This window comes from Nicotiana attenuata, unplaced genomic scaffold (genome assembly GCF_001879085.1).
Source record: "Nicotiana attenuata strain UT unplaced genomic scaffold, NIATTr2, whole genome shotgun sequence".
In the NCBI taxonomy this organism is placed as follows: domain Eukaryota; kingdom Viridiplantae; phylum Streptophyta; class Magnoliopsida; order Solanales; family Solanaceae; genus Nicotiana; species Nicotiana attenuata.
In genome coordinates this window covers 18,129-29,690 of record NW_017672180.1, presented here as the reverse complement: position 1 = coordinate 29,690, position 11,562 = coordinate 18,129, and the positions used below count along the sequence as shown (strand labels likewise).

Below are 11,562 nucleotides of genomic sequence, written 5' to 3'. Positions count from 1 at the left end.
TTATAAATTGTATAATCCCAAAAATGGCAAGGTCACTTTGAGTAGAGATGTTGAGTTTGATGAAGATAGTGCTTGGGATTGGAAGACTAAAGAGCAAGATTACTCTTTTAGTCCATTATTTGATGATGATGAAGAAGATGTGGAGCAACCTATCTCACCACTATCAACACCTCCGCCACAAAATCAAGAAGTGGAGGAATCAAGTTCAAGTTCAAGTGAAGCACCTCACAAGAGTAGAAGTCTCCGTGACTTGTATGAAAACACGGAAGTGGTAAGAAATGATTTATATGATTTTACTCATTTTTGTTTATTGGTGGATAGTGAGCCTATAAGCTTTGAGGATGCATTCCAAAATTCCAAATGGAGAGATGCCATGGATGAAGAAATCAAGGCAATAAAAAAGAATGAAACATGGGAGTTGGTCACACTTCCAAAAGGAAAAAGCACCATTGGAGTCAAATGGGTGTACAAGCTAAAGAAGAATTCCAAGGGTGAAGTAGAAAAGTACAAAGCAAGATTAGTAGCTAAAGGATACAAGCAAAAAGCCGGTATTGACTATGAAGAGGTATTTGCACCGGTTGCTCGTTTGGAAACAATTCGCTTTGTCATTGCCTTGGCCGCCCAAAATCAATGGAAAATCCATCAAATGGATGTGAAGTCAGCTTTTTTGAATGGCGTATTGGAGGAAGAAGTCTACATTGATCAACCTTTGGGCTATAAGGTTGAAGGACAAGAAAATAAAGTCTTGAAATTGAAAAAGGCTTTATATGGGTTGAAGCAAGCTCCGCGGGCTTGGAATAGTAGAATTGATAAATATTTTCAAGCAAATGGTTTTTCAAAATGTCCACATGAACATGCACTTTATGTAAAAATTGCTAAAAATGGAGACATTTTACTTGTTTGCTTGTATGTAGATGACTTGATTTTTACAGGAAATAATCCTAAGATGTTTGAAGAATTCAAGGAAGCAATGGCTAGAGAATTTGAGATGACGGACATTGGATTAATGTCCTACTATCTTGGCATTCAAGTGCAACAAAGGAAGGATGGGATTTTTATTTCTCAAGGAGAATATGCAAAGGAAATTCTCAAGAAGTTCGAGATGGATAATTGCAATCCCGTGAGCACCCCCGTTGAATGTGGAGTTAAAATATCCAAGCATGGAGATGGAGAAAATGTAAATCCCACATTTTTCAAGAGTCTTGTTGGAAGCTTAAGGTACTTGACATGCACAAGGCCGGATATTCTTTATGGTGTTGGACTTGTGAGCCGCTTTATGGAAGCTCCTACTACCTCCCATTTAAAGGTAGCAAAAAGAATACTTCGGTACATCAAAGATACACTTGATTATGGAATTCTTTATTCATCTTCTAAGGATTCTAAGTTTGTGGGATATTGTGATAGTGATTGGGCTGGTGATATTGATGATCGTAAAAGTACTACTGGGTTTGTTTTCTTTCTTGGAAATTCTGCATTTACATGGAATTCTAAAAAACAACCAATTGTTACTTTGTCAACTTGTGAGGTGGAGTATGTTGCAGCTTGCTCATGTGTTTGTCATGCAATTTGGTTAAGAAGTTTGTTGGAGGAACTTCACCAACCACAAAAGGATGCCACAAAGATTTTTGTTGACAACAAGTCGGCTATCGAGTTAGCCAAAAATCCTGTATTTCATGAAAGGAGCAAGCATATAGATACAAGGTATCACTTTATTAGAGATTGTATATCTAATAAAGTTGTGGAGCTTGAGCATGTGAAGTCGCAAGATCAAATTGCGGATATTTTCACCAAGCCATTAAAGATTGAAGTTTTTCAAAAGCTAAGGATGGCGCTTGGAGTGATGAAACAAGTTTAAGGGGGGATGTTAAAATTATAATAAACTTGTTTCCATTAGTTCACATTTGTATTAAATATGTTTAGATTAGTTCATATTAGCATGTAGACTAATGTGAACTTCATTATGAGATGTATGAACTAGTGTAGACTAATGTGAATTTAGTTAGTGTGTTTACATGAAGTTTAGGCTAGATACATGTAGGAGTTCTACTATAAATACCCATGTATGCTAGCCATTTGGAACAAGTCAAGTTGAATGAAAAATATCATTTCTTCTCCATTCTTAAAGTGAGTTGTGAGTGTTTGAGTGTTTTGTTGTCTTGCTCTCCCAAATTATTTTTTTTTCCAACACTTGCGTTAGTACAATTTCCTCCCTCACTAATCCATGATAGACTGCAATCAAGGAAAAGACGACGAGGATCCTATGCCTTGTGATAACTGAGTCTACAGTTGATCACCAGTTCACAATGGACAAGTAGCAGAAAAGATCGTTAAAATCTAAGATGGCAAACAAAATAAAGAATCGGGGACTGAAACTTGAGATACTTCTTAAGATTAAGGCAAACACAAATGGAGCAAAACACAGACAATGACAGAGAGAGAGAGAGAGAGGGAGGGACCTCAGTCCATTGGTTTGAGGCAGGTATTCTCTACAACGGTCAGATACGTTATATAGCTGTGAAACATCTGTAGGCAGTCGATAGAATAACTTGGAGATAGACGCTGCAAGGACCCGAAATATAGTAGTGATAGGGCTACCTTTTGGTTTAGCGTATTTATAGGTACAAGATCCAGTCAAGAATAATAATGCCACCACTGTATAACATATTGTTGGGATACCAAACCAAAGTGACCACGGTGATATGTATGAAAATCCTAAAACAGCAGAAGCTTTGAACAGCATCACCGCGCAACGTTGCAGAGACCAGACGTCTAGCCCGATAGAATCTTCTCCAAGTTGATCATTTATGAAAGAGCTTATGCTTACTGTTTGACCAGATCCTCCAAGAGCAAACAAAGCCAACCCGGTGTAGAAGAGTATGCGCTGGCTTTGACCAATGCATTCAGGCTCATAAGCACTGCATGTTCCAGTAGCCTTAGCAAGGACTGGTGGTGTTGACATTGTTAAAAAACCCATGCCCTGCATATATACAAGAAACTTAAACTTAATAGAAAGTGAGTTTCTATTTTATACTCCCATTAGGATAAGAGTCTAAGCGTTAAAAAAGGTTCATGAGTTCATGCTGACAGATTTCTCTGGTAAATTGGCACGTCAAAAGGTTTGTGTTCATCTGTTGGTTAATTTTGCACAAGAAAATACTTAGCTAGACTTAATAGGAAGCGTACCTCCATTTGACTCCATTTGGTTAAGATTTATAAGAATTAAATAAGTTCATGAGTTCGCACTGACAGCTTCCTCAGGTATAATAAGTTCACGCATTAAAGTTTTGGCCTATAACTGTTGGAAGCAAATCCAAATTTAGCACCAAGATACAAGGTTTCAAGGAAGACAAAATATGAAATATAGTAGTGGTAGCTCATAATAGTGTTTCAAAGTAATATTTGGTCGAATTTTACTCAAACTCAACAGTTCGCAGAAAATTGTGAATAACACTAGTGTGAATCTCATTCTTTTCGGCATTGAGCATTCTAGAGCTTGCAAAATGAGATGATCAGATCTAAGCATCAAAGTTTTGGAGAGATTTAACCAGGTTCAGGACAGAGATCTTAATGATTTGAAATGTATGACAAAATTGATGATGTGTTGCATGGACAGAAACAAGAAGAAAACTGTCATAGGAAATTGCTAGGCTGCCATACTTGAGAGACTCGCTCTTCCACATATGGTAAAATAGAAGCAAAGATACATACATAGCGGAAAATTAGTGTTACACAAATTTTGAAAAGATTTAGTCCATTATAAGATGTAAGTAGCAAATTGGAGAGTCAGCCCCAGTATTCACAGCCTTGAGCTACAAGCAGACTAGGTTATATCCAGTTGATTTCAATCCTAATTGTTTAACTGGCTTTGAAATTGCTTTGACAATATATATGAAATGATTTAGTGACTAATTATTACCAATTCAGCAATAGCAAACAACAAAAAGTCTACAGACTATACATCTGCAAGCATATATTAGTGGGCAATTTATCCATTTGTTTGTTATGACATCTTTGGACGACATTCACTGCAAACAAGCAGCTTGACCATATTACATCCTTCAACATGTGTGTCATCCAAGGCAGTGTTAGGAAAGATACTGGAAGTTAACTCAAGCTAACAGGAAGAAACACTCGGGACAATTACAAGATGAGAATGTTCCAAAAGAGAATGCAGGAGTTCAATAATTAAACAATGAGGATGTACCGCACAACAGGCGAAAATAGAACCCATTAATATTGGATAATTTCCAAATAAGCCATGAGCGGAGAACATCATGACTAACTGTAGGGTTGTTATCTGATCTAAATTCAGTAGCAATGGTGAATGTCACTGATTTAGTGACTAAGATGAAGAAAGGAGAAGAAGATAGATAGAAAGCGGAATGAAGAAGAAGAACGTGTAGAGAGAAAATCTTTTCTTATTATTCTTTCACTTAACTTACAACAATCATCTATATAGAATATTTATAGTTGCTAAGCTAGTTTAGACTAATTAATACTAGCTAACGAACTACTAACTACCATCTTAACAGAATAACTACCTAGCTGGTGAATTTACTAAACTATCCTTATTGGCTAAGTAACATTTCCTTTAACACTCCCCCTCAAGCTAGAGGGCATAAAAACATTAAATGTCCCTAGCTTGGAGCTCATGTATTGATGTTGTACTCTGTTTAGTCCTTTTGTGAATATGTCTGCAGGTTGTTCATTTGTAGGAATATACTCAGTTTTGACCATGCCTTGTTGAATTTTCTCTCTTATAAAATGGCAGTCTATTTCTATATGTTTTGTCCTTTCATGATAGACTGGGTTGGCTGCTATTTGAATAGCAGCTTTGCTGTCACAGAAGATAGTAACTGGCTGATCAACTTTTACATCAATCTCTTTTATTAATCCCAGTAGCCATGTTAATTCAGCAACAATAGATGCTAGGCTTCTATATTCTGCTTCTGCAGAACTTCTGGAGATTGTAGTTTGCTTCTTAGACTTCCATGAGACCAGTGAATCTCCTATTTTTATTAGATATCCAGTAACTGATTTTCTGGTATGAGGACAAGCTGCCGAGTCAGCATCACAATAAGCTGTAACTGTTTCATTGTTGTTGCTAAATAGAAGAATGCCTTGGCCTGGTTGATTTTTGATATATCTCACAATTCGTAATGCAGCTTCCATGTGTGATTTCTTTGGTTGTTGTAGATATTGACTGAGTGTCTGAACACTGTAGGATATGTCTGGCCTAGTAACAGTTAGGTACAAAAGTTTACCTATGATTCTTTGATAGCTTCCTTGATCTGCTAGCAATTCATCTTCTGCTAGATCATTTTTGCAGAAATGTTCATCAAACTCTCTTGTTGTGAGTTTTATGTTTGTATCCATAGGAGTGTTGATAGGTTTGCAAATTCTATTCCAAGGAAATACTTAAGTTCCCCTAAATCCTTCATTTTAAAGGTCTGTTGTAGAGCTTTTTTAGTATCTTGTATCAGATTTAGATTGTCTCCTGCTAGGAGCATATCATCTACATATACCAATACAACTATAGTTCCACTATCAGTTTTCTTCACAAATAAAGAATGATCAAATGGACTCTGATTAAATTTGAATTTCAATAGAGCTTCTGTCAACTTTGAGTTCCATTGCCTTGGAGCTTGCTTGAGTCCATACAAGGATTTTTTGAGTCTACATACAGATTTATACTCCCCCTGACTCTTAAATCCTTGTGGTAGATCCATGTAAATTTCATCATGTAGATCACCTTGTAAAATGCATTGTACACATCCATTTGATGTACATGCCAATTTCTGGAAGCTGCAATTGCTAGAACAGTCCTTATTGTTACCATTTTAACCACAGGAGAAAAGGTTTCCTGGTAATCTATACCTTCTCTTTGACTGTAGCCTTTAGCTACAAGTCTATCTTTGAATCTTTCTATCTCCCCTGTAGCTTTGTACTTGATTTTGTATATCCATTTGCACCCTATGGGTGTTTTTCCTTCTGGTAAAGCAACAACTTCCCATGTGTGATTGCTTTCTAGAGCTTCAATTTCTGATTTCATTGCATCAACCCATCTAGGATCTTTAACTGCTTCTGCATAGGAATTAGGTTCTGTTGTTTCAGAAAGAGTAGAGATGTAAGCTTGATACTTAGGTGAAATATTCTCATAGGATATATAGTTGGAAATAGGATAGGTAACATCATGATGTACATTTAAGGAGATAAAATCCTTCATCCATATGGGTGGATGTTTTTCTCTACCAGATCTCCTAGTAGTATTGATTTATTGAGTCTGTTGATTTTCAGCTGAGACAGTAGGAAGATCAGTTGAAGTATGGTTTTGTTGTAGATTTGTTGTGATTGATGGTGCAGTATTCAGTTCTTCTATCTTGTCTTGACTATCAGAATTTTGACATACTTCTGTATCTGCATTCATATAATCATCTTCATAGATCTCTGTGTTTGAAAGTTGGCAAGGAACTACTGACTGGTTGTAATCTTCCAAATGTCTGTTATATGAGTTATATTGAGTCTGAAATATAGGAGGTGGATGTGCAGTATTTTCTTTGAATGGAAAAACATCTTCTCTAAATATAACATCTCTGTTTACAAAGAACAGATGTGTGGATAGATCATACAGGATATAGCCTTTTTGTACCTCTGAGTAGCTCATCAAAACTGCAGTTTTGGCCCTTGATTTTAATTTGTCAGTTTCTTGGAAGACCTTAACACATAGACACCCTAGTATTCTTAAATGGTTGAGAGAAGGTTTTCTGTTGTATAGTCTTTCATAAGGTGAAACACCTATGACTGATGAAGGCAATCTGTTAATTATATATACAACTGCTTGAACACAGTGACCCCAGAATTTGATAGGAATATTAGCTTGAAATCTAATTGCTCTGATCACTTCTAAAATGTGTCTATGTTTTCTCTCAGCTACTCCATTTTGCTGAGGTGTATAGACACATGTTCTCTGATGTATTATGCCTAATTTCTTGAACAAATCACTGCAGAATGTATTGACAAATTCTGTGTCATTGTCTGTTCTTATTGTCTTAACCATCTTGTTGAATTGTGTTTGAACAAAGCTCAAAAAATACTGAATAACAAAACATGCATCAGATTTCAATTTTAACAAACAGATCCAAGTCATTCTGGAGAAGTCATCTACTATAGTCAAGAAAAATTTATTTCCATCAAAGGTAGGAGTCTTATATGGTCCCCAAATATCCATATATACTAGCTCAAAAACTTCAGTACTTCTAATACAACTTGTTGGAAAAGGTAGTCTGGTATGTTTTGCACAGGGACAAACATTACATTTATTCACTACTTCTGCTATAAACTCAGCTTTATTCTGAAGCATTTTCTTTAGGACAATTACAGACACATGCCCAAATCTTCTATGCCATAGACTTATTTCTTTAGCTGTAAACACTTCCTTGACAAGTAGGCTGAAATTCATATCCTTGTTAGCCAGCTGACTTAGCAGAATGTATAATCCATCTCTTTCTTTACCAATCTCCTTCACCCTCCCATTGAAGAGATCCTGAAAAATACAGAAATGAGGATAGAAGGTTGCTGCACAAGCTAGCTCTTTAGTCATCTTTGACACTGACATTAAATTGAACTTGAACTGAGGCAGATGGAAAATATTTTTAAGTGTACTCCTAGCTGATATTGAGCTAGTTCCAGTGTGAGTAACATGAGACACTTCACCATTAGGTAAACATACCCTCTTAGGGTTAGTATTTTCAACAATAGAGTTCTGATTTAGCATTTCAATATCAGACACCATGTGGTTTGTTGCACCAGTGTCAATAATCCATTCTTTTGGACAATTTGAGAATAGTAAGGCAGTACTCATACCTGTTACATTTGCTGCAGAGCTAGTGCTATTTTCAGTGTTAGTTTTGTTGAGGATTTGTAGTATTTGTTCATATTGATCTTTTGTAAATGCTCCTATTTGTGGCACTGGTATTGCCTGAGAGTTATTAGCATGACCAAAATTTTGGAAGGTATTGGTCATCTGAGTCTGTTGTGCCTGAGTCTGTGCCTGCTGATATTTTCCAGTTGAGTTTGCACTAGCTTGTTGATTTGGCATCTCTGCAAGAACATTATATGATGCAGGTCCTCCTGTTCCACCATTACCTTTCTTTTTAAACTTGAAATCTGGGGGGTAACCAATGATCTTGAAACAATTTTCTTTGCTATGTCCCTTGAGTTTACAGAAGTCACATTGAACATTATAATTCTTTTTATACTTCTGATTTCCCATATTTCTTGTATACATTGCTACATTATAATTTCCTATAGGATTTGCACCTAAAATTCCAGATGTAGCAGCTACTGCTTTTTGACTCTCATCACTAATTATCATTGAATATGCTTGATTAACTGTTGGGAGAGGACTTCTCATGAGAATTTGACTCCTGGCTTGTGAATAAGATTCATTAAGTCCCATAAGAAACTGATATACTTTTAGCTTCTGCAGATACACCACAAAATCCCTAGATCTTGGACAGTCACATCCAGGAACTGGTATTAAGGACTCAAATTCTTCCCACATATCCTTCAGCTTCGAATAATATACAGAAACAGACGAAGTTCCTTGAGTCAATGTTGCTATTTCTTTATGCAAGTTAAAAGTTCTTGCATCATATACCTTATAGAATCTTTCATACAAATCATCCCAAACTACCTGAGCATTAGAAGCATACATTATGCCACCAAGAAGACTGCTATTTACAGAGTTCATGATCCATGATAGCACAATAGCATTCACTCTCCCCCAGTGATTTCCCATAGCAGCAGGAAAATTTTCTTTCCTACAAGAACCATCTACCATCCCTAATTTGTTCCTTCCTAGCAAAGCTACACGCATTGATCGATACCAAACAGAGTAGTTTTCGATTCCTGTTAGCTGAAACGAAATAATTTGTATACCACTCACATCTGAGGGATGAAGAAACAATGCATGATTTTAATCGATACCTGCTGGCTGATTAGACGCCCCAGTAGATGTGTGATTCATCTGTGAATTATGATCTTGTTGATCACCCATTTTGCATATCTTGAACTTTTCGATACAACCAAGAACTGTGAAAATTCAGTTTGAATTTGCGGAATTGGATCAAATCAAAGCTGGATTTGGCTTTGATTGCTCCGATACCATGATCTAAATTCAATAGCAATGGTGAATTTCACTGATTTAGTGACTAAGATGAAGAAAGGAGAAGAAGATAGATAGAAAGCAGAATGAAGAAGAAGAACGTGTAGAGAGAAAATCTTTTCTTATTATTCTTTCACTTAAGTTACAGCAATGATGTATATAGAATATTTATAGTTGCTAAGCTAGTTTAGACTAATTAATACTAGCTAACTAACTACTAACTACCATCTTAACAGAATAACTACCTAGCTGGTGAATTTACTAAATTATCCTTATTGGCTAAGTAACATTTCCTTTAACATTATCAAACCAAGGAAAATATTAACAATTGCAGCTGCATCTGTGAGATTGAGCTTCCATACATCTATCAAGTACACCATCAACATCCACAAAGCATATTGCAGGGGTAATATAGCCCAATCAACAGCTATAATAACAAAAAATTCAAAAACCAAATGTTAGCATCACATGAGTGAAATAACTTGCCCAATCAACAGCTATAATAACAAAAAATTCAAAAACCAAATGTTAGCATTACATGAGTGAAATAACAAGAAATTCAAAAACCACATGTTTGCATATTGCCAAGATGTAAAGAGTTCAGCATGTCATGGAATCAAAAGCTGCAATATCAACTTTATAATCAAACATAGCTCAGAGGAATATTGGAAGCAGGAAAAATTACATAAGATTCTGTACACCATAATTGTCTCAAAACTTGTATCACCGCCTTGAACAAAATCAGTTAAGCAGATTCATGTAGGTCAAGTGCATAACAAAACCTGAACAGTAGTGGAACTTTTTGAAGAATGTGTGTGTGTGCGCGCGTGTGTATGTATAAAGGATGTTGCAGTGCTCAATTTTAGAGGTGAATGGACGAGTTGTACTTGTTCAAGGTAAATTTAACAGTTGACATTCTGCCTACTGAAGTGCATAGGTGGACTTTTCTCCTGTAGGACAAAAGCGGGATAAACACGCATCATTTATGTAAGAGAAATAGGATATACAATTGTAATCACATAAATAGAGGCCATTGACTTGACCTATTCAAATCCAAATAAAAGGCCACTCATTCTTTTAGTTCATTACCAAAAAATTACATGATATGTCATCTTTTGTAAGAAAGTATTGTCTGACAATTGACATCAGAGGCAGATGGAGCATATAATGAATAAGTTCAACCGATTGTCTTAAATTTTGTCAGAGGTAACGCATAGTTTCAACGAAACCAAGTATAAAAATGACACAGAGATAAGTACTTTGGGCAAGATACCTCTGACAACTCCTAAGAGACACTTTCTCCTCTAGATCAAGCTACCAAAATACTAGGTGAAGTATATACAACTTGAATAAAGAAATGCCTGATTTTTATTTTAATGAAATATTATTGACAAGTCATGGAGTGAATGCAGAAAAACTAAATAGTTAAATGCGAACCAAATAAAAAAAACTGAGTTCAACATTCCCAGCTGAAAGGCTCTTTTTTTATTATTAATTTATAACTCCCACGGTGTTATAAATAGAATTTTATTTATGGTAAATGTCTATATTTAGAGAGATTTTAGGGTTTATTACTTGGTGGCTAAGTCAGCCTCTCCCTATTCTATTGTAATTAATTCCAAAATTCAATAAGAATTTTCTCTCTCTTTCTCTGCAATATTGTTCTTTCTTCTTTAAATTGTTCATAACACACAGTATTTTATAGTTTGCCCTCCGGTTTTCCTCCAAAATTTTGCACCTCTAATGATAGGAAACTTCATTAATACTATTCACTCACCGGTCACTACCAAAGGACATGATGGGGTAAATGGGATCTCTATTTGAGGCCTGAGAATGAAAAAAATTCCGGGTTGGAGTGATTACGCATAAATGGACCTACTGAATTAGCCGGGCAGTGTTTGAATACTATATATATCCGAACCACGTTAAATGTTTGTGTCTCTTTTGATATACTTCTCTTTTGTTGTCTGATTTATCGTCATTCAAAATTTGCTTTGCTAGATTTCGCATAAAACTTGATTATTTCAATCCTAAAAGGCGTTATCAGAGCGAGGTTCATCTAGGCGGGTTTAGTTCTTGTCGCAATCTATTTGACGGTAATCATGATTTTTGTCTAAGAAATTTGACCGCAATGTTACTCATGTTGAGATAAATTTTGTGGTGGAGATTTGGAGATGCAACCGGTTGAAAGTTATGTGAAGAAGGTGGATCAAGTTTATTTTATCAAAAAATTCAGGCCAAATGAGAGAATTGTTACGTGTTTGTCCTGATTTTCTTACCATATTTGGTTTTCCTATTCCTTGAAGGAAGGGAAACATATTTACCATAATTGATTTTACCTTTTAGGACAAGAAAAATATACTTCTTTCATATTCGTCCAAATATGGAAGAAATAT

General features: G+C 35.8%; 1 protein-coding gene across 1 annotated transcript; it reads right to left on the bottom strand.

Moving 5' to 3' along the window:
- Window positions 1-7,221: 7,221 nt before the first annotated feature.
- LOC109212187 lies at window positions 7,222-10,101 on the bottom strand. Its single transcript, XM_019375813.1, has 3 exons — window positions 9,852-10,101; window positions 7,864-9,593; window positions 7,222-7,543 (listed from the first exon to the last, which is right to left on the bottom strand). The coding sequence occupies exons 2-3, from the start codon at window positions 8,876-8,878 to the stop codon at window positions 7,509-7,511; spliced, it is 1,050 nt and encodes a 349-aa protein (XP_019231358.1). The 5' UTR covers window positions 8,879-9,593; window positions 9,852-10,101; the 3' UTR covers window positions 7,222-7,508.
- Window positions 10,102-11,562: the final 1,461 nt, after the last annotated feature.